The sequence below is a fragment of the Glycine soja genome, chromosome 7 (genome assembly GCF_004193775.1).
Source record: "Glycine soja cultivar W05 chromosome 7, ASM419377v2, whole genome shotgun sequence".
In the NCBI taxonomy this organism is placed as follows: domain Eukaryota; kingdom Viridiplantae; phylum Streptophyta; class Magnoliopsida; order Fabales; family Fabaceae; genus Glycine; species Glycine soja.
In genome coordinates, this window is record NC_041008.1 from 3,291,067 (window position 1) to 3,314,272 (window position 23,206).

General features: G+C 31.0%; 2 protein-coding genes across 2 annotated transcripts; both read right to left on the bottom strand.

The window, feature by feature from the left end:
- Positions 1-1,331: 1,331 nt before the first annotated feature.
- On the bottom strand, positions 1,332-4,545 carry LOC114418181 (cytochrome P450 71A1-like). Its single transcript, XM_028383402.1, has 2 exons — positions 3,588-4,545; positions 1,332-2,354 (listed from the first exon to the last, which is right to left on the bottom strand). Exons 1-2 carry the CDS (start codon positions 4,506-4,508, stop codon positions 1,725-1,727), a joined length of 1,551 nt encoding a protein of 516 aa, XP_028239203.1. The 5' UTR covers positions 4,509-4,545; the 3' UTR covers positions 1,332-1,724.
- Positions 4,546-13,551: 9,006 nt separating this feature from the next.
- LOC114418183 (linoleate 13S-lipoxygenase 3-1, chloroplastic-like) lies at positions 13,552-20,030 on the bottom strand. The gene is made up of 8 exons (XM_028383405.1): positions 19,315-20,030; positions 18,706-18,986; positions 17,634-17,874; positions 17,088-17,417; positions 16,125-16,318; positions 15,732-16,033; positions 15,284-15,550; positions 13,552-14,574 (listed from the first exon to the last, which is right to left on the bottom strand). Exons 1-8 carry the CDS (start codon positions 19,724-19,726, stop codon positions 13,818-13,820), a joined length of 2,784 nt encoding a protein of 927 aa, XP_028239206.1. The 5' UTR covers positions 19,727-20,030; the 3' UTR covers positions 13,552-13,817.
- Between the last annotated feature and the right edge of the window lie 3,176 nt (positions 20,031-23,206).

Sequence of the window (23,206 nt, forward strand, 5' to 3'; positions counted from 1 at the left end):
CAATTACTTTCGAAATCTCAACCAAGATATAATTGTAAAAGACAGAGAAATTCTCATTTCATTTCTATTTCTAATGTTGGTGTGCAAAATGGTTGCGCTTCGCTTTGGCCAACTATTATTTGATTCATTATTAATTAATCCCCCCATCATTAACACTGAAAACCACCAGATCAATGAGTTTAAACTTTATTACATACTATTATTATACTAGTGAACTCCAGCATCATCATAACATTAAGATTATTCAAAATTTTCAATTCCTAACCTTATATATTTTGTGTCAAAAGCTTTGGACACAGGATGATTTTGAAGTGTAGGCTCCGCTCAACAACTTTCACAGGTGTTATCATAGGTACAATCAGTCCAAAAATCTCCTCCATATTATTCATGGAATGTGTCCATTTAAAGTAATGAAACATATTGGCCCTTCTACGCTTTAAGGCCATCATTATTAGGTGTCTAGGACACACATCCAGGCTGTTGATAGGATGCATTGAAGTGATTTATATCTTTGTCATTATTCAGCTCAAAATTTTAATATTCGTTACTTGATCTAAGAATAATTATGGAGGAGTCGTATTTAGTACCAAACCTTCTTGCACAATAGCATACATACACTTAGATTTGACGGAATACAAGGAGAGTTTGTTTTAAAATTCTAATCAATCAGCAGAGTTTCTGTGCCTTTTTACGAAAAAAATTTGGTATCACAAATGTCTAGCTAGTTGACGTCTTTATTTTTTTATCAAATCATATTATTTATTATATTTATATCTTTTTCCTCTTAGGTAATAGGTAAGATATGACATATAACATATATGAATGTCTATCTATCTTTTTCCTTGATTTAATTAAGATTCTGTAGTATATGTAGGATCAGATTGAGACCTGAGTTGTTGATTCGATCTTTACAAATGCATCACAAAAATAATCAGCTAACACTTTTGGTATTAAAAGTATGTCAGTAAACTGATAAATTATAATCAACGTGCAAGATGATCTTAGTTTGCAGTCATCTTTAAAGGATTTTGTTAAGTTAATAACCTTCTTTTTTTTTCACTCTTTCACTTTTTCCCGACCGTGATTTTTGTCTTTTCTTTGATTTTATTGGTGCCAAAGTAGAAGTTTTTAATGGAATCAATGAAAAATGTCGTCATACTGAATAGCATTACTCTGACACTGTATAATTCAGCAATATATTATGGACACTATTTTAGAATAATTTGTGCTAATTCAACTTTCTTTAATTCACGACCAAGTTAAAAATTTAACCGCGTCAATATCAACGAGAGAGAAAAGCCTATTATGGCTCAAGGTGACAACACATCTTGTGGGGTGAATTTAGATCTCATTTTCAGAGAACACATATTTGAACAGGAAGAATGAGCTCAAGTGTTTAGTCCTAGACATAAGATTAGTGGCCCAAAGTATATCTTGATACCCAAAAGTTGTAGTAATTAACCAAAAAGGAAAAGAAGAGAAAAGCATGTTTCTGCCAGAGAGAAAATGGTCACATTAAAATACTTTCGCTTGCACATTTGCCATGCATTGGTTACCACGAGTCCCTATCACCACAACATCTTTTTTTTTTCTCTCTTTCTAACATTGTTATGAAAAGAGAGAAAAATTTATTGCAATCCAGTGTGACAAACATAAGCTCACTCAAGACCCATTATCCCTACAACAATCTTATTAGAGAGAAACGCTTTGTGCAAAGGCACTGCTCAGAGAGAATAAAGATGGTATGGAAGCCTAGGCTCCACAACAGTTTCCAGTGGTAGTTTCTTAGGTGTAGAGAGCCCAAAAATCTCATCCATATTCAAATCCTCCTTCCTCACATTATCAGGCAATCTCCAGTTAAATCCATGCAACAAATTGGCCAAACTTGCTTGAATGACCTTAAGGCCAAGAGGGTACCCAGGGCACATCCTTCTCCCAGCACCAAATGGCAATAGCTCATAGTCATGCCCCTTCACATCAATCTCCTTATTAAGAAACCTCTCTGGTTGGAACTCATTAGGGTTGTCCCAAATTGAAGGGTCTCTCCCAATAGTCCACACATTCACAAGCACTTGTGTCCCTTTGGGGATGTCATACCCTCCAAGATTGCAGTCCTCTCTGGCTAGTCTTGGAACCAACATTGGTGCCACTGGGTGCAGCCTCATTGCTTCCTTGACAATGGCATTAACATAAGGCAAATTCACAATGTCCTTCTCTTCAACCCATCTCTCTCTACCTATCACCCTGTCTAGCTCCTCTGTTGCCTTCTTGAAAATCTCTGGCCTTCTCAATAGCTCTGAGATTGCCCATTCCACTGTTACAGCTGAACTCTCAGTCCCACCTGCTATTAGGTCCTGATTAATTGACACAATTGTGAAGTGGGTCAGAAAATGTTAATAATTAATCAGCCAAATCTCAAAATATTAAATGTGTGGTAATGGGTAAAGAGAGATGCCACAAGAGTTCAAAATGAGAAATGATAAATATTGTTAGATTAGACTGATATTCTTAAAATAATAATAATAATAAGAGACGGAATTTCCATACCAGAAAATGATTAGACTGAGATAAGTTGACCCACAACGAAGAGATAATGTGATATTTGTTGGAACCTAACAAGTAGCAAGCAAAACTGGCTGGGTGTACTTTGAAATTCACTACTCTTAAGTCATTGATTAGTGATAGTGAAAGCAGTACTCGGTTGATGAAAAATAAATTTCAAACCGCAGTCCGGAGTAATGATATAAGGGGGAAGACTGTTAGCTACTAAAACATTTTTTTTAACAATTTTTTCAATATATTTTCTTTTATCAATTAGAAATTTTGAATTTTCAAAAAATTTGAAATGAAATTTATTAATTGAAAAATGGGACCACATATTTAATAAAACATACTTAAATTTTATTCGATAAAAAAGAGTACAGTACATCAGAAAAAGAATTATCGATCGTTTTATGAAGATGTTTTTAATATGATGAATACATCAAATTCTATTTGAAAGCTTTTAAGTCCCATATATGGATTCCACTTGAGACGTGTAGAGTAAACATGACCATTTCAACTTGCTGTTATTTCCACGAAAATGCGTGCACGTTGTATCATGGATATATAATGACCAAACATATCCAGATATTGTGCATCGATTGGACGATCGGCTAACAAGATAATATAACCTAATCTAGCTTGCTATAGAAAGGTTACCTGTCTACCCCTTTATTAAAATAATAATCTTTCTTAAAGAAAACCAAGAGTATGTACTACATAGACGTAGTTAATGTTTTAAAAATCTTCTATCGCATCAGCACAACATATTTTTTTATATAAAAATGCACAAAATAATTCTATTAGAAGACAAAATAAAGTTTAAGAAATGTGATAAGTAATGGATTTAATTGATAATGTAATAAAATAAGAAGAAAGAGATAACGAAAAAATAAAATTATTATTTTGATTTTAAAAAAATTATTGTGAAAATATAAACATTCATAAAATATAGTAATTTCAGATCTTAAACAGTAAAGTAATTATTTGGAATAACACCGAAAGCAAAAATGAAAATGATTGGTAAGTTGGAAGTAGTGCAGTACCTGTGTAAAAGCCTTAACTCCATGCCTCTCGAGCTTGACCTCAAGAGTAGGATCCTCGGCAAGTTGCAAAAGAACATCAACCATGTCCTTTGCCACGTAATCCTTAATCCCTTTCTTCCTCTCAATATGTTCATCCAGGACGTGCTCCATGAACATATCAAACTTCTTGCTCAAAGTCTTCATCCTCTTTATGTAACCCTGCAAGTCCAAGAAATCAATCCAAGGAATAAAGTCCCCAATGTTATACACCCCATTAAGCAAAAACAACTCATCAAGCATCTTCTTGAACTCATCAGGCGAAACGACAGCGTTTTGGGATTCTTCAAGGTACTTTTTTCCCAACACCATGCGGCTGATAACGTTGAGGCTAAGGCTGGAAAGGTGGTCTTTTAGTAAAATTGTTTTGTTGGCGGAATTGAAGAGTTCGTTAAGAAGGCAACGAAGCTCTTGTTTTCTAATGTATTCGTATTCTTGGAGGCGTTTAGCGCTGAATAATTCCATTAGGCACATTCTACGGGCCTGGCGCCAGTATGGGCCGTACTGGGACCAAGTGATGTCCGAGTAGTTGTAGGTTGTGTATTTGCCCGCCGCGAACTTCGGCCTGCCGGCGAGGGTGGCGTCGTGGGTTTTGAGGACGGCCTTGGCAATTTCAACGGACGAGCCCACCACCACGGAGCTCGACCCGAACCATACGTGCATGATGGGCCCGTATTTTTTGCTAAGCGTGTGGATCGACCGATGTGGAAGGGACCCAATTAAGTTTAGGTTGCCTATGATGGGCCAGGGCTTTGGGCCTGGGGGGAGGTTGTATCGGCGGCGGCGGAGACCGCGGAGGAAGAGGAGAAGGAGGGCGGCAAAGGCTGCCAAACATGTGGCTGCGCTTGGAACCCAATTGGGAGATGATGCCAATTCTGTTGCCATTTTTGTCAAGTTTGAAGTGAGGAAAGAACTTTGATTGTGAGATGAAAGATTGTGTTGGTGAGTGGGCTATTTATGTAGCAAAGATGCCAATGGCAGACAACTAGTAGTTGAACTTATGGTCCTACATGGGGTTCTTTCTTTCTACTACATTCCGTGAAACATGCATAGGTAGGGTATCTTTATCTTTTTTTACATTAATTCTGTAAGATTTCGTAGACTATTATTTTAACAAAGCTCTAACACTCTAATTTCTACTGTGCTATTGTTTAATATGATAATGATGTATGAAATATTTATTAGTTGTTTACTTAAATAAAATAAACAAAAGCATAAGAAGTATATATCAAAGCAAGTACGAATATCCATTAAAGTCAGTACGTACTATAATAACTTGATGTTTAGTTCCAAAAAAAATAATAATAATAACTTGACGTTGGCTCTCTCATTTGTTCGCCACTCTTTCTTGTAATAACTAATAACTTGTAATTATAATATTCTGACATTACCTTTAACTAAATTTTTTTTTTATAAATGTTAATTGAGTGTATTAATTAGTTGCCAATGGGTGAGTATATCGGCACTCCATTTGTTGTTGATCTACAATTGTTATTAACAGATTCAAATTATAATTTCTTAAGTTAATATTATTTCAATGATTTTTATTAAAAAAATTGAATTAAATGTATTGTAGCAATTTCTCGCACCCCTTAATTTCTGTCTCTTTTTTAAGGGGCATTTGGTACAAGGATATATATATATATATATATATATATATATATTCAGTTTCACTTTATATATTAATTTACTATTATGCTGTTCATTTTGATTGAATATTTATATTTATATTTATTTTCAAAAGCTTATGTTGCTTTTATTTTATTCCAAATAGTACTAGTGATAGAAACAACAACTTCCTCCTGCACGTGATTACACCGAAGTTTTTTTTTTACTTATGACAAATATTATACTTCTTTCTCGGTTCTCACAAAGGCACACAGTCACTTCTTTCCCCAGCACTCACACTAAAAAAAAAATAAATTAAAATACAACATAAAAATTCTTCAGATATTATAATAACAAGTTATTTGTGAAGAATTTTATTATCTGTATATATATTGAAGTTTTTTATTATCTCTTATCCAATTTTTAAATGAGCCAGTACGCACAACGTCCAATATGGGAGTGGTAACTGGGAAGAGTCCACATTCAAGATGAACCTAATACTTTATTTTATTTTATTTTTGTAAGCAACCAATCTGTTTCTAAGAAGGTTTTATTGAATTTCCCGAAGACTCAAACCAACTCTAGAGTCAACATTTTGATATGATGCCACCTACAAGCTAAAGTACTCTAAATAGTGCATGGATAAATAGTTTAATTGGTAGTATTTGGATTCACGTTAAATTTTTTTAATTAGGTTTAAATATGGTTTTTTTTTCTTGTAAGTTAGTAATTTTTTTTAAAACTGTAAGTTAATTTTATCTAATTTTTGTTCGTATAAATTTAACCTCTTTAATTTTAATTTTTATAAGATATTTCATTTATTGTTAGTCTTTATAAGTTTATATTTTTTCAATTTTTATCATTATAAATGCAAACCTATGGGTCTATAACTAAAATTAAAGGAATCAAAATTGAAAAATAAAAATTTATAGGAACTAAAAATAATTAAACAAAATATCTTATAAGGACCAAAATTTAAAAAAAAAATACCAACTTACAGAGACTATAATTAGAAAAATAAAATAAAAGTGTTAATATATTTAATCCTTTTAATTACGTTGAAATATTAATTAACGTGGTTAGTTTACCATTTATATGAAACATTTATTCATAGATTCACGTTCAATGTTAAAAACAGCACAAAAACTACTTCACGGAGCTTCCAAATGATGCACGTCTAAGCAGCTATGTATATGATGCGTATCCAAACATATACAAATATTTGATTATACGTTTTGAAATTAATTATATAGTCTGCATTAGATAAGAAAATTATATTGATTTTTTCTATTAAATTGTTTTCAGAATAAAAGCATCCAAATAAATCGCATCATTTAAAAATTAATTTTTAACCAAAATCAAATTTATAAAATGATTTTATTCAAAATCTTTTTTTGTAAAACTGAAACAGGCACTTAATCTTTCAGTCTATTGGGTGGAACGTTGTTGCTTTAATTTTATTTTATGAAACATGCTAATTTTAAAAAAATAATTTTTATTCATTAAATTTAGCAATTCTCTTTTCCAGTATTTTTTAATGAAAAGATTTTTCTTATTATTTTATTAACATATGTGTTTTTAGACTACTCGTTAACAAAGTTCTTATTTAGTTAGTTAAATGCAAACAGTTATCAATTTAAGAGGAGGTTGTAAGAATGAAAATTTATATGAATGTAAATTTAATACTAAAATATCTGGAAAGGTTTTATGATTTTATCGGTTTACAAGCACGTTCTTAGAAAAGGGATAAAACTATGGTTGTTAAACAAACACTATCATTGACTACTTGACTCCTTTTGCCTTTTTAAAAAGCAATAATGGACATATAATTGAGTATTTTGCTTAAAGAATATTACTGTGGGCCGCGCGTTCATATAAGTGTTTATGTGAAATTTCATTATTGACTTCAAAAGGAGGTAAAGACTATGGGAAACCAAAAAATGTGAGAAATACTTATCTACCATGAAATTAAGGTCCATGGGTTCGGGCTTGAAAGAGTTTTTTTTTTTCATAAATAATCCAGTGCATGTATCCCATGGTTGATCTTACCTATCTTAATCATTAATTGTAGAATGTTCATATCTAACGGACCACATCATTCTCTCATTCATTTCTTAAGACTCTCACATGGTGTGGAAGTAGTTTTGCTTTCCTACCCTAGTCTTCCTCTGAAAAGGAATCTTACTAAGTTAATGTCCACCGTCAATGATATTGGTTCCATGATATGAGTTGCACATTTCTAGTAAACATTATACTCCCTCTTTCTCGAAATATTAGTGTATAAATTATGAGAAACAATTATACAATTTTACATGGTTGTTCAGTAATAAATCATCATATATATAATAACTTTCTTGTTGATTTTAATAATAATTATCTTAAATATTATATAAATAGTATTTTGTGATTAGATGATAATGTAAAACTATTTTATTTAATCATTTTGAGGAAAGTATTTACTCATAAATTAATTCTAACATTTTTTAAACACTCATGATAGAGACAATAAATTCAAAGGATTGATGCAATGATATAAGGTCATATTGCATTCACATGTAGTATAAATGTATCTATTATTTTTTTTTCAGAATTAACAAAAAGGATCATGAAGCAAGAAAAGTTTAAAAAGGATGTGAAAAAATTATTATAATTTTTTGAAATTATCTAATGTGACTATGTTAGACTTGTTCCACTACAAAGAGTCCCTTAATTAGATTCATTAGAGATATATTTTTTGTCCCTATAAAATTATTAATATTCAAATTTAGTTATCATAAAAAAATTTATTTGTTTTTCATCTTTATAAAATTATAATGTATTACTTTTTAAAAAAGCATAAACCATGTAGGCCTAGTCTCATAATAAAGGGAATTGTGTGGGTTATGGTCTTGTAGAGCCCCTCATTAGGAGGATAAGGCCTGCTAGGGCCATTATGGAGGGCCAAGTAAGCGACTCTAGAATAGAGGATCATTTTGATGACTCTAAGCATACTTTTTAAAACTTCACGGTCACTAAATTAATGATCAAAATTGGTGAATTATTAATTGATCCGAATCATCCAATATTAAATATAATAATATAAATAGTAAAATATTATAAATATATAATATAGTATTAAAATATGATATAAATTGTAAAGTAATATAAATATATATTACAACATTAAATATAATAATACAAATAGAAAAGTAACATAAATATATTTTATAGTGTTAAATATAATAATATAGACAGTAAAGTAAAATAAGTATATTTTATGGTGTTAAATATAATAATATAAATGGTAAATTAATATATATGTATATGTTTTATATAATTTTTATGGTTATTTTTATATTAACTAGTAAACATAGCTTAGTGGTTGTGTCTGCCTACACATCATGTTTTTATCATTCATTCATAATTACCGTGGGTCCACGTGCTACTTCCTTGCCTTAGGTTAATATATATATAATAAATATTAAATATGCCGCCTAAATGGTAATATTTTAGATTGGCTTATTCGAATTTTCAAACACTGGCTCTAAGTACAAGTGTAGAATTAAAGCTTTTTTTTTCGGATGTTGCTATTTTCACGGGAAATTTTTGCTATTCCCACCCGCACCGGTTTTTAAAACAGGTAAAAAGATGCATTGATGGACATTTTCTTTCGGCCTCCTCTCAGACTTGGTTGTGGCTTTGGGCCGTGTACCTCTAAAAAAGGCTTAGGGCTGATGTTCATATTGTAAAAAAATATATTATTATTATTTATTTATACATATATAATAGTTACTTTTTAAAAGTTGTACTCAAAATGATTTGTAATTAGTTAAAAAAAAAGAAAGAGGAAAGGGAAGCATGGTTCACATAGTAAAAGGAAAGATGAAAGTGAATTTGTGTTCAATTTCTTATTGTAAAATTCTCTTGAACCAAAAAATTAATTTTTAATCTAATGAGTTAAGATATATGTTTGATCCCTTATCCAAAATAAAAAAAAAAGATAATATAATAAAATGAACAAATCCTATTAAATATCTATATAAAATAATTTTATACTTGATGGAGTATTTGGATAAATTCTTTATTTCTTATCTATAATTTTGGTATAATTATTTATTTAATCTAGAGTGAAATAATATATAAAATGAGATTAGGTTTTATAAAAATAATATATCAGTATTTTTTTTAGAGGAAATAAATTTATGACATTTCATTGATGACGTTGTTCACAATACAAACCGAAATATAATGAAATTCAGAAGGGAAAGGGTAAAATCTTAAAGCCCTAATCAAGCTATAAGCAACAAAATTAATTTGTCTCTTTAACAATTCACCCTAGAGTTTGAAATATAAAACTTTTCTATTCTACATTTATTTATAATCACATGAAAATCTGACAACCCTTTAGAATAGATATTGAAAGTGTCAACAACTTTTTTGCAATCCGTCTCGAAGAGAACATTTGAAAAGCCAACATCTTTAATCCACAATATAAACAGATGGAGAGCTCGTGCAGTTCGTGCTTCGGCTTCTATATATTAGTATTAATATTAAGTATAACTAAATTATAAAATAAAAAATATATACATAGTATTAAGGTATATTTTAAAATAAATAGAGAAATGTTACTACCACTCTCTATGATTGTTTAAATTTTCTTTGGGACATATAAGTTAAAATTTATTAGGAATTGCCGATTTTATTGGATTATACTAATGTTATTGTCATTATAATACATATTTATTGTGAACGTTTTAAAATTATGATAATAAACAAAAAATTACCATAATTAAAAAAAAATTCTATAGAATTTAATAACTGATTGTCATAATATATAAAATTAAATTTTCGTAATTTAAGATTTAATGATTTAATTCAGAATATTGTAATGACCTTAATTTTTGTATTTAATAATTATGTATATAAATAATTAAAAAAATAAGTAATTGATAAATATTTAGAAGAAAAAGAATCCATATATAAGTAATTAATAAATTAGCAAAAAAAGACAATAAATAATAGATAGAAGATTTTTTTTGAAGGGTATAATAGATAGAAGATAATAGATAATAGATTAATATTAATATATTATCATGTCATGTGTTAAACTTTGAGGAGATGTACCTAAGTGTCATATTCGTCCCAAGATATGTTTGTTCCTGTTATTTTGTTTATGCAGCAAGACTCTTGATGTAAACCTTCAGTTGAAGGCTTGAAGCAATACAATTAGTTTTTCATTTCCTGAAAATTCAGCGGTGTTTTATCTTGAATCCGTGAGTGTGTGTTTACTCTTTTTTTTTTTAATGACCCATTTCCAAAGTATCTCTTTTATTCTTTATAGTTAAGAACTTGAAAAGTTTAATCTTGAAGTTTATATTTTAATTTTTAAAAAGTTCTTGCCGTTGTTAAAATTTTAACAGTAATTTTTTTTTTGAAAAAATTAGAATTTGAACTTCAAAAATTAAAAAATATATTTATTAACTATAAAGACTAAAAATGATAAATTTAAAAATTATAATGATTATTAAATAGATAACTAAACTTTTTTTTTTTTGGAAATCTACACGTCTTTCACATAAAGAACAAAGTGAATAACAACCGAAAAGCACCCTCCTTCAACCAACGTTAATTTCTTCACGAGAAAGAGAAAGAAGCTAAAGAAGAGGATGGGAGTGCATATTCATCCTTTTATTTGTTCCTCGTCATCATTCTCTTGTACTCTTCGAACCTGATTCTTGGACTTGTTTCAATTTGGCTTTCAGGAGTCAAGATTATGATGATAAGAACAAATAAAGTTCCATTTGACAAAGATATCTGCAGCAGGTTTGGTTTAGTGCATTGCCACGGTACGTGTTCTTGTGTCATCTCTTTCAGACATTTTATGGTGGCTTAGTATAATTTCCAGATAACAACTCTTAAATATTATGATAGGATTTTAATTCTTGACATAATTAGTGGATAACCAGTCTCTTAAGCATCAAGAAAGGATTTTAATTCTTGCTCATGTACGTGGAAAAAGTTTTATTGAAAGATACCAACTAAGGGTTTAATCTTTGAATACCAACTAAGGGATACTCTTGGTCTATGATGCACATATATGATTATTTAAAAACTATCGGATATATATATCATATACGGTTCATAAATATGATTATTTAAAAAATATATAAAGTACGATACGTATAAGTTACCTATTTAGAACTGTATAAAAAAACGTAAAAGTAACATTTTAAATATATAATTACAATTTTGCAAACCCAAATTAAAAACGTATTTCTTAAACATTAGTAAAAGCAAAAAAGTTATAACTCATTATCATCATAAATTACTTTCTATTATTTAATACAGGAATCTCCTTTCTTTCTTGAAATTATTCATAAAGAGAATAATTTTTACTTTGGTTCATTATGGGACAATGATTCTATGTTTATACATTATACATGTGTTTTATATAGTTATATTGGATTTTCATAAAATACTTGAAAAGTTTAGATATTTTATCGATGCGTATCCAAAGAGTATTGAACATGTAAAACAATTGAATTATTGATTTTTTGTATAGGTTTGAATACTTCACGAAAGTATCCAAGAATATCGATATCAAATACGTGTCTGATTCGGATATGCGACACAAGTTGAAATATCGATACTTCATAGCTCTTAGTACACAGTACACACACAAAATCTTTACTTGGCATGATTTTTTCGTTATTGATATTGATTTAGTTCGACTATTCCAATGGGAGGGCAACTGGGGTTACACTTTACACGATGTATGTGCAGATACAGACTGTGGCATGATCAATTTACTTTCAATCTTGAAATCCTGAGACTCATGTTTAGGTGTTTATCTCGTGAATTTTTACATGGAAAAACAATATTATTCAAAAACAGAATGAGTGGAAAGTCTTTTAATTTGTGAAGGAAAAAGAATCAAAATGGTGTTGCTAAGTGGCATAATGAGAAAACCTTCTTTTAATATATATATATTATATAATAAATAATAGATAAAAGATAAAAGATAATAGATAATATGTATAATAAATAGATGTACAATAGCTTAATATAAATATAATATCATCAAGACTTTTGTATATTAACCTTCAATACAATTAGTTTTTCATTTCCTGGAAATTCAGTGGTACCTGTTCTTAGAAATCTACACGTCTTTCCCGTAAACAACAAAGTGAATAACAACCGAAACGCATGCACCCTTCTTCAACAAACTTTAATTTCTTCACGGGAAAGAGAAAGAAGCTAAAGAATATATAGGGGAGGAGTGTACATTCACACCTTATTTGTTCCTCGTCATCATCATTTTGAATTCCTCAGAACTTGATTCTTGGACTTGTTTCAATTTGGCTTTGAGGAGTTAAAATGATGATGACGGAATAAAGTTCCATTTGACAAAGACATCTGCAGCAGGTTTGGGTTAGTGCATTGCCACGGTACGTTCTTTTGTCCTCTCTTTCATAGTTAGAATTACTTTTTAAGTTTTCATGGTTAACAGAATTAACATAATTGGCAGATAAGTAGTCTTTTAGATAGGATATTAATAACTGGTCTCTTCAGCATAATGATATTGATTTAGTTCGACTATTCCAATTAGTAAGTGGCGTCTGTAATATTGATTCCCATGCATGCTAGCTGCATCAGAATTGTGGCTACTATATATCTTGACGTAAATGATATCTAAGTTCGTCTTGACTGCCTTCATTGCGTAGCAAGCTTTTTCTCTTGGTTTATGTTATTGCGTTTCCATCTTTTTTTTTAACCAGAGACATGTATGCAGATTATGATATTTTATGTGTCGCTGCTGCTGAAACCATGTTGGTGCATTATTTTGCTCTTAATTTGGAGATGGTGATGGCATTTGTTTGTTGGTGCGGCACATTAATGATTTAGGTATTTTCAGATGAATCATGATCCATTGATATGCTGTTGTCTTTTTGGAAAAAAATATATTGCATGTAATTGGACAGAATTAGGCGCTTCTCTTTTTGGGCTATTATATTACATGTATTAAAAAAGTGGTTTTTTTAAGAAAATATGTTATTTGAATATTTTTAATCAAATTGATTTAGTAAAACATCACAATTTTCAAACTAAATTTGACCCAACTCAGATGCTCCACCATAATTTTAACTCCAATCCAGACACACACACTTACTTATATCTCTTGTGAGACAACTTAATTCCATATTATGATATCAAAATTATACAAATCCTAATAGAATCTGTCTCTGAATGGCTCGCTTAGGATGATTTAATTTATCTAATTGATAACTTTATTTCATACTAAAATATGCAAATATTTGCAACGATGAAAAAAAGAACTACATAATAGTGCAAAAGAAAACTATAAATTGTGATAATAACTTTATAAACAGTCACACATCCTCCAACCCCACCAAACTCATTTTCATATACAGTCTATACAGCCCTAGGTTACCAATATATACTATAACAACTTATTAAATCTAGGTACAAAATGGGCATCCACTGAGAGTCACTGTCCATGGTAGTAAATAGTAAGCCAACCATTACATATATATTAATGCGTATCAAAATGTGGGAGTGACTCCCTTATTTATTAGTTTAGTATAGTTATGTGGACACACTATTGGGCACCCCTCTGCATGTAACGCCAGGTTCAGAGCTAGGAGCAAGCAACTCATATGGCAACACCCCTGCACCACAACGGTTCCTTAGAGTCCGATCAAGGTTCCTGCTATCAATGACCTTCTCTATCTGTCGAACCTTGGCGGAGAAATCGTAGAACGCCTCGACGATCTCGGCGTCTCCAGACCAAATTGAAGGTTGTTGCCTCTCCCCCAAGTACTCCTCATCAGGTGAGTGAGTGGAGAGTGTGTCAACCACAGCCATGAACTTTGTGGCTTGCAGCAAGCTAGGCAATGCATTCAGAAAATACTTCTGAGGGTCAGCATGGAAACTTGCATATTCTGGATCACCCTCTTCTGGTATTAACCTTCTCATCAGTGGTGGACGATTAGGCACATAGCCACCATAAGGGTACTGGCCAAAGTTGAGAGCAGCATGTTGTGCAGATGCATTCCAAATCAATGTGGAAAGAATGGACACAAGATCCTCACTATTGTTCAATGTTGGCCACCAACTTTCATGCCTGAGATCAGCATGGCCTACATTGATTGACTCAGAGTACCAAGATTGTAACTCTTTGTCATTGCATATAAGGCTTGAGTGAGGGTAGTAATGGTTCACATAGGTTCGAACCCAGTCTTCTATTGCAGACCAGATTAGTATTCCATCAGCTGCATAAGGGTAGTCTTCCAATATGAGCTTTAGACCATGTGGCTGTGTTGGGTCAGGTACGGCCATTCCCCTGCAATGTCATAAGAGAATATCTTTTGTTAGATTTCGTTGCAATTTGCATACACCAAATAAAGCAAACACCATGGCATGATAAGGAAAAAAATTGGTCACTTTTCAAAAAGTAAAGGCCACATTGGTAAAAGTAACTAACAATCTAAGACCTTTATAGAGTGTTTGAAATGTATAATTTCACTACTGAGGTAATTTTTCATGTCCAAAACGTGCCTCCAATCAAACTTGATGTTTGGTTACTGTTAAGTAAAATTGGTTCTGCCTCAAAAACTTCAGTTTGACTAGAAATAATAAAAAGAAGTTTTAGGTTAGGTTGAAAATTTTACATTAGGTTTCATGACTAATTTGCTTTCAATGTAATAGCATCCACATATAAATCATGTCACTTGAAAATAATTTTTTATCAAAATCAAATTTGTAAACTTAGTCTAAGTCTGGATAACAAGTATCCTAATAGAGCAATGATCATAGAACTACAGTGTGCTTAGTTTCACTTCAAACTCTAGACACGGGCATCAAATATGTAAAAAAAAGAAAAGAAAAGAGAATTTATATAGAGTAGAAAGCTTTTATTAAGAATCACATTAATAACACGTTTTAATAAAATCTTCTTAAACAGTGCACAAAGGACACCGACCGTTAAGGTCTCTTTCATTTATAAGTCAAATTGTAAACAGTAACAAAAAAATCTAAGATATTTTGGTTACCTGCGGATGAGATCTGCAGGGAGGCTATCCATGTCAAAGCGCCAAAAGTTCTTGTAGGCAGCAGAACTAATCTCCATGGCATAGCGACCAGGAGTAAAGCAATTTTCAATGATTCCATCAGCATTGATCAAACTCTGTCTAGCCAAGGCATTGATCTCCAAGGTGTACCTCATGTGGGGGTCCAACAACTTGAAAATTGGATGCATAGCACTTAATTGCCTATGAGCCGCCAATATAAATGGTTCCAAGTTGGCATGTGTACGTAACCTATACACAATTTAGCAAAGAAAACAAATTCAATTCACTAACTAGATAATAATTCTAAGCTTGTAGTATTATTTGTGGAGTTTAATGACTACAAACGGTTAAATAACTTGAAATAACCATTATATTTTATGGCTTTTGATTGTGATGAATGATAATATAAATAAGTTGAGTCTTTGTTTACCAATGGTTAACAAGTTGGTGCACCCCAGCATCATTGGAGCAAACATGGGCCTTGGCAAGCTGCCACATCCAATTAGTAGTAGCATCAACAGGAGGTGTAACCACGCGCTTTGACCGGGAATTAGGTCCAGCATGAGGGAGGCTAAGTTCTATAGCCACAGGCTTGAGAGTGCCACGTGGTGTCAAGAAAAAGATGGTGCGTGTGGCATATGATTTCCTACCATCAAGGGCATTGATCCCTTCTAAGAAAGGTAGATATATATCATGATAATCAATCATAAACAGCTTATTTTCGTTTATTGCCTGCCCAATTAAGAAAAATCAAAGAGTTTAATACAAGTTGGTAATTAAAATATGGTTAGTGATTGAAATTATGAAAAGTATTGATGGATACCTCTTGGACAGTCATGCCATTGAGTTGATTCAAAATATGTTCTTCTTTAAGAGCAGACTCTTGGGGGCCATAAATTTCTGGGTCTAGTTTGCTAACTGGTGGGAAAACTTGAAGCTTCTCAATGTTAACAGGGTTAACTCCTGCTATTGCTTGGCGGGCAAATTCGTCATCTCGCAACCACGCAAATTTGTCCTCTGCACGTTAGACACGTGAGATCATTAGTTCAACAAAAAAGTAAATAAATAAACAAAGCTACCAACTACCGAGTTGAGTTTAAAATAATAGTAGCAATTATAAAATACTATACCCACATGTGAAGCATTTAAATTAATAATTTGATGTAGGTTTGGCTATAGTTTTTTTTTTCATGTAGTTTAATATTAACTAGTTGAAGAACCCGTAAAGCGCACACAGAAAATGAATATGGACAACCTATCTGTGTTTGAACTAACAAATTTTTTCTAAGGTGAAAATCAACTGACAAACATTAAAAGCCAAATGCCACGTTCTAGTGGTCCACTTGCTAGTGATTTTACCATGTCATGTTATATTAAATACTGAAGGGTGAAGCAATAGTATTATTAAAATCCAATTCTTATTGACCCCACCACTAGGTTTGTGTTTGAATTAACTTATCACGTGTTGCTTCAAAAATCATACTTGGAATTTCATAAGAAAAAAGTATTTTTAAGCAAAACTAAACATGCACAAATACAAATTAACCCACAGGAAAGAAGAAGAAAATATCTCTTTGATCATTAGTATCGGATTCCAACATATTTCATTTCTAGTTGAATGTTCAAAAAGAAAACCCAAATAAATAGTTTATCTTCAAAATCTTTCTAGCACGAGGACAATCATAATAAAAAAAGATCATCTAAAGAAATCAGCATACAGAATTGTGTAGCCAAATTATTAGTAAAAGTAAAAATTAAAAACAAGAACAAAAGTAAGTATACTCACTGGAAATGATCTTAGGAGTGTCATACTTAAGAAGACCCTGGCTGGACTCTTGGATTTTGCTGACAAATGGAATTTTCTTCAACACGTCATCTTGCAACCCCCACCCCAACTTTATGAGCAACCCTTCACTGTAAAGGCCATCAACATCTGAGAATTCATTGAAGTCTTGGTTGCTAGAAGAAAGGCTAGCCTTAAGACCTGGGATCAAGTTATGCAGCACTGCCTTGAGCCTCTTCACAGTGAATGTGTTCTGCTTAGACTCCTCAAAACGTTCATCTCTTGGCACATACATAGGCAATGGCTTCTCCACACGACTCTCTGCGTACATATCTGCACCATCCAATCAAATACCCTTTAGTTACATACTTACAATTATAACCTATAGTTACATGTTACATTAAATTCATAAAAAAAAATTCAAATTCTTACATAAAATTAAAATGGATAAGTACTAAAATAGTACTAATTCTAATCATATTAACTCTTTGAGGGGTAACATGGAAATTTTTGTAGTAAATTATTAGTACTTGTTTCCTTTCCTATTACCTGTATCACTTGGTTCGCGGCCAGTACGACACCGTCTTGGGTATGGATACATATCTGATCCTCCAAGATTTGGCCTGGCAAGTTCAATTCCTTTATCTGGATTTCCCAAATCATTGTATATATCATAGTCATATATTCTGTCAGATAAGTTTCTAACTCCTTTGCCATCACCTCTGAGATTTCTCAGCTCTTTCTCCCTCAATAATCTAAGCCCAGCAGGTGTATCCCCGGGTAAATATGGCTGTTCAAATAAATCACACACACAAGAATAAACAAATTTTAGAGTCTATTTTGGTCTACAAAAAACAAAGCTAATAGATCATAATTATTGCATATTAGCTAAAAAGAATATACTCCCCCTATCTCTTTTATTAGACTATTAAGTTGTGTCATAATAAGTTAATTAACATTTTAGTTATCATAAAAACTATTAATGAATTTTCTATTATACTCATTATGTCCTTATCTCTGATCTCTTGTATTAGTAAATTTATAAAAAAAAAAAAAAAAAACTACTTAGTTATGCATTGATGTTGTTTTGCAACAATTAAAATTAAAATGTAATTAAAAAATCTAAACCATCAATTAAAAGGAGGGAGTGGGATAATACATACTACTATCACAAACCACATAGTGGATGTATTCAATTGGATTGATGTAGTAATTGATGGGTCAATTCAAAGATACTTGGCCCATGCATACAAGCACAGGCATCACTCAATGGTTTTCCCACTTTAACGTTAATGGAACAGCTTTTTCTTTTATTGAGAAAATTATACTATCATGCACTGGCATTGGCATTGAAAAAATAAATGAAATTCATTATTTTTTTTAAGGTAAAATGAATTTTCGACTTTGTTGGCCCTCAGAAGATTCTCCAAACAAAAATAAGTATTGCTTTGACTTTATTGTTCGGGCCAAAATAAAACAGAAAACAAATATTGTCGCTTGGGTGTACAGTGTACACTATAATTATTAATTTTTTGGGGCCATGCTATTAAGACAGGAAAAATAAAATAAAACAAAATAATAATAATTTAATTAAAATGAACAAGAATTCAGGGAAGATTACCTTATTGGAAAAGAAAATCCTCTTTCCAGGAAGATCTTTTCTTGATTGTACCCATGAATTGCAGGGGAAATGAACTGGTCCACTTGCAAATCCTTCAATGGTTATGCTATCCAAGAAGAACTCTTTCTGGTGTTTGTTTGTCACAGTAATAGCTCCTGGCTCCCCAAAACTAGAGTCAATTATGAATTCAGCCGTGTAATTAACTCTCTCTGCCTTAAGATTGGACTTCTTTGACCAATCCTTCAGCACTGCTTCATTACTTTTCTTTGCAGATTTGGTCTCTACAGAACAAAAAAGATACCAAAGGATTTCATTCAGTTCATAACCATTCATCAACAAGTAAACTTAAATCCATTCCAATTAAAACAATTAAGTTTTTTTTTATATATACATAAAAAGAGTAGAAGTGAGAATTATTTGGGTGATCTTATATGTAGTTGATTGCAGTATACCAAAACAACGAACTTTTTCAGAAGGTGAGGGGGAAAAAAGTGACTTTAGAAGAAATCAAAACCACTTGTGGCACACCCTTTTAAGAGAAATAAATATTTGGTGGGTTGAGATGATGGCTTTGGAAAGGAAGTAGTTTTTCATATGAGAAAGTCTTACTTGGATCAATCTCAGTGCTAACAAGTTCAAGGACAACATTCCTTCCAATCCTGTCAGTAAGAGCATCAATATGCTTCACGATGGTCTCTTTGAAATCCTCTTTGATCTTGTTCCTCACTGTGATCACAGCTCTAACCTTGAATTTCACTGGTTTTTCTGTGGACACAGAAGAAGAAGAAGAAGAAGAGGATGAAGATGATGATGATGAAGGAGAAGAAGAAGAACCCTTCATCAAATCCTCACTTATAGCTGCCACAGGAAACTTTGCAGCTCTCTTCACCCTCACAACTCTCTTGTTCTCCAAAGGAACTAAGAACCGAGTTTGGTTGAGAAGTGATGAAGGGGAAGAAGAAGGAACAAACATGGACCTCTCTAGCAATGAAGAACCCAAGATTTGTTTTGTAAGGGCCATACTCTTATTCTGTTCCAAAAAATCTTCACCCTCTTTGAGTTTTGTTTTGTGTGTGTGTGTGTGTGTTTTCTCTCTATAGAAGGGTGATCTTGCTCTCTCTGAGGGAATGGAATGGAAATAGATTTGTGAGAGAAGGGTAGTGGCGTGTCGGTTGAAATGGAATTAGCTGGCTATGATTTCTTTTATACAGTTGAGAGAAGGAAAAAGGAAGATTAAATAAAGGTTGCAATGGGCAAGCATGAATCTCACTTCACCGTCCACATTTTTTCCCTTCTTTTTTTCTTTTCCAAACCTGATAACTAGTATTCATTTGCTTAATATGGTGTTCATGATAACATTTTGGAGCACCATTAAAACATTAGTAATTATATATTTTAATTATTTGGTGAACATAGTTATATATAACCGTATAATACCTTAACGCGGGAATAAATAAAAATTCGCTTAGTAAATTAAATACAATAAGATTCTTATTTGGTGTCTGTAAAATTATTTAACATTGGGACTGCAAATAAATTAAATTATAATTACATTAGATTATTTTTATTTTTTAATCATCAATAATTGTCGACAAAAGATTGAAGTTTGTTGGAAAACCTTGGTAACTCAAACCTTACAAAAAAATATTTAACGTTGATGATTTAATTTTAAAATATAACAATTAATAATTGGGGACTGATTTATTAAACATTTAAAAATTGAAATAAACAAGTTTTAATATATGTAATTAGTAAATTTTAAAATTATAATGTTTATATAAAAAAAATAGAATATACAAGTATTATTATTCAAAAAGGTAATAAGGGTCACGGCCCGCCTAATTCCTTTAATTTATATATATGTCTTCGATAACAATTATTCTTCATGTTAGCAAGTATGTTTAAATTATTTATTCAAAATAAATAAAAGTATATTTTGAATATCTTAAATAGTATTATTTATCAAATATTTAAAATGATATTATATTCTCTTATAGTATTTCTACATTAACACTATAGTCAATATATTATAGAAAAATATAGAACAAAAGCTAAATATATATAATATTTAAAAATATAGAAAATGATATTTATTTTTTTCAATAATAAGCATAAAATAATTTGATATCCTCAAATTTAATTTTTCAAAAATAATTTATAATAGCATTAATTTTTAATTAGCCGGGAATTATGGATTTTGTGGCTCTGACTATTATTATTGTTCACTTAAAAAAAAAAAAAAGGGGGCTGGTGAGTCAAACTGGAAACTGGGGTATTGGTGGTTTCCAAGTGAAAAACGCGGTTTGAGAGAAGCAACACGGAAAGCGGGTTTATTTCACGTTGTGTTGTGTCAAAATGGTAATTGTGACCCTCTCTTCTTGACTAATGACCAGGATCTTGAATTCCGCATTTCAGACTGACTAATAAACGCAGCAGAGATAGATTCATGGCCGGTACACCAGTCAACCTCCAAAATAGATTCCCTCATGTTAACATCAAACTTGTCTTCAAATTCTATACTACTACTATTACAACTTGTTATTTATTTTTCTTCAAATATATATTATTTTTGTCATGATAAGAGATTATAAGTGTTTTCAATTCATTAAATCAAAAATTAATTTCGCTAACAACATATGATTATCCCCGTAAGTCAAGAAAATTTTGTACCAACATGAATTTTCTCTCCAATTATGTCGTATATGTGAATCCAACGGAATTTTATTTTACTTTCTTAATCCTTTGAGTTAAATTTTAAACATACATCTTAAAGTTTGGACTTAGTTAATTAATTGCATTTTAATCTCTTCGGTACTCTCTAGTTCCTTTTCTAGTGTGAGACTTTTTAAGAAAAAAAACCTGTCTGTCTACCTATCAAATTTAAAGTTCAAGATAATATTTTTTTTTTATCAATGTTATTCTTCCTAATTAATTTACACTTTTATCATGAAAGTGAAAGTGAAAAAAAAAAACTATTGTGAGTAGAACTATTTTTTTTTCTCTTTTCTGATTTGGTACGTAGTTGCAACATTTGGCGGATGATAAGAGATATCATATTTTTGGAACGTGATGTTCATTCCATTTCCATCTTAATTAATTGCGATAGGGATGGTGGCACCTTGGCATATTCAGCTTGTTTCAATATTTGTAGCAGCAGGAAATGGGGCTCTTCAGTATTTTATCAACAACACCTTATTCAAGAATAAATCACAAGGTTCCAAAAGGAAACAGTAATCAATTTCCCAGTTTGTTTGAGGCACTATGTTACTGTGCTTATTACTACAAGGATATATATTTATTTTTTTCATCACATCAAATTTTCTCTTATTCAAAAATACTGTTCTACATATACAATTTTTCAGCACATAATTGAACTAATCTTGCTTGTGGTGTTGCTACGATTAGTTACTAGTCATAGGTCCCTTGATAGCTATGCTTACTTTCACATACAACCTCAATTGATAGATTATTGTGCTCAGTACTGTAGTCTGTAGCATAGTATGCACTATCATGCAATATCTATGCTTTGTTTGCACGGATGCTCCTTGCCTCCCATTGCAATCACATCATCAATTCAAACATGTAAAATTGAAAATATGGAAATTGGATACTCTATCTTTCCATTTTTTTTCAATTGGATGTTTCTTTCTTTTTATTTCATAATAATTGTTGTGTAAGAATAATAAATTAATTTATCTCATAATAATTATTATTTTAATTTTTTAATGTAAAATTAATTATTATTTTTTATTTATATCTCTTATAATACTAACCATATAGGTTAAAATAACAAAAAATGAATTAATGATGATAAAGATTAATTTTGTAAAATTAATATTCTTTTTCAATTATTTATTAATTTTTTATTTGTGTAAAACAATTTAAGATGACAACTATAATGAAACAGTGAAAGTATCATTTTAGAAAGAGAAGAATTAATAATACAACTTTTAATATATTATTATTAATTAAGATTTATTAGAATTATAAAATTATGAGTAAAATTTAATAAATATAAAAACATATATGTAGAATGTAGAACCTCTTAAATGCTTAACACTAATACTTCAATAGTTCAAATCCCTAACAATAGTTTTGCATGCGTAAAACATACCAAAGCAAGAGTATCTTGCTGCATAATTAGTAACATTGAGGTTTCATTCAAATAAAAAATAAAAAATAGTAGCATACAGATTGAGTTTCAAATATCATTCCATAATGACTTATTTTAAAGATTTTTTATTTTAATCATACCATAAAATCAACATAAAGGATAATCGAAAATTAAGCGTTGATAAAGACTCTGGAAAAAAAGCATACATTGAAGAATGTTAGAAACTAATTATGATGAAACTTAGAGCTTGGATTCAGTTGTGATTAAGTACTTCAATTCTTAATTTTCATATAATTACACAAATGTCTACCAATAGCCGTTTATTTTTAGAAACCAGTATATACACACACTTTGGAAGACAAAACACACACACAAACGCGCGTGGGT

Bases quoted from the DNA above. Each gene is read 5' to 3' on its own strand.
- LOC114418181 (XM_028383402.1), bottom strand. From the start codon at position 4,508: ATGGCAACAGAATTGGCATCATCTCCCAATTGGGTTCCAAGCGCAGCC. The intron at 2,355-3,587 runs GTACTGCACTAC...TCAATTAATCAG, and splicing joins GAGTTAAGGCTTTTACACAG to GACCTAATAGCAGGTGGGAC.
- LOC114418183 (XM_028383405.1), bottom strand. From the start codon at position 19,726: ATGGCCCTTACAAAACAAATCTTGGGTTCTTCATTGCTAGAGAGGTCC. The intron at 17,418-17,633 runs GTAATAGGAAAG...TGGATGGTGCAG, and splicing joins CCGCGAACCAAGTGATACAG to ATATGTACGCAGAGAGTCGT. The intron at 16,319-17,087 runs GTGAGTATACTT...TCTAACGTGCAG, and splicing joins CACTCCTAAGATCATTTCCA to AGGACAAATTTGCGTGGTTG.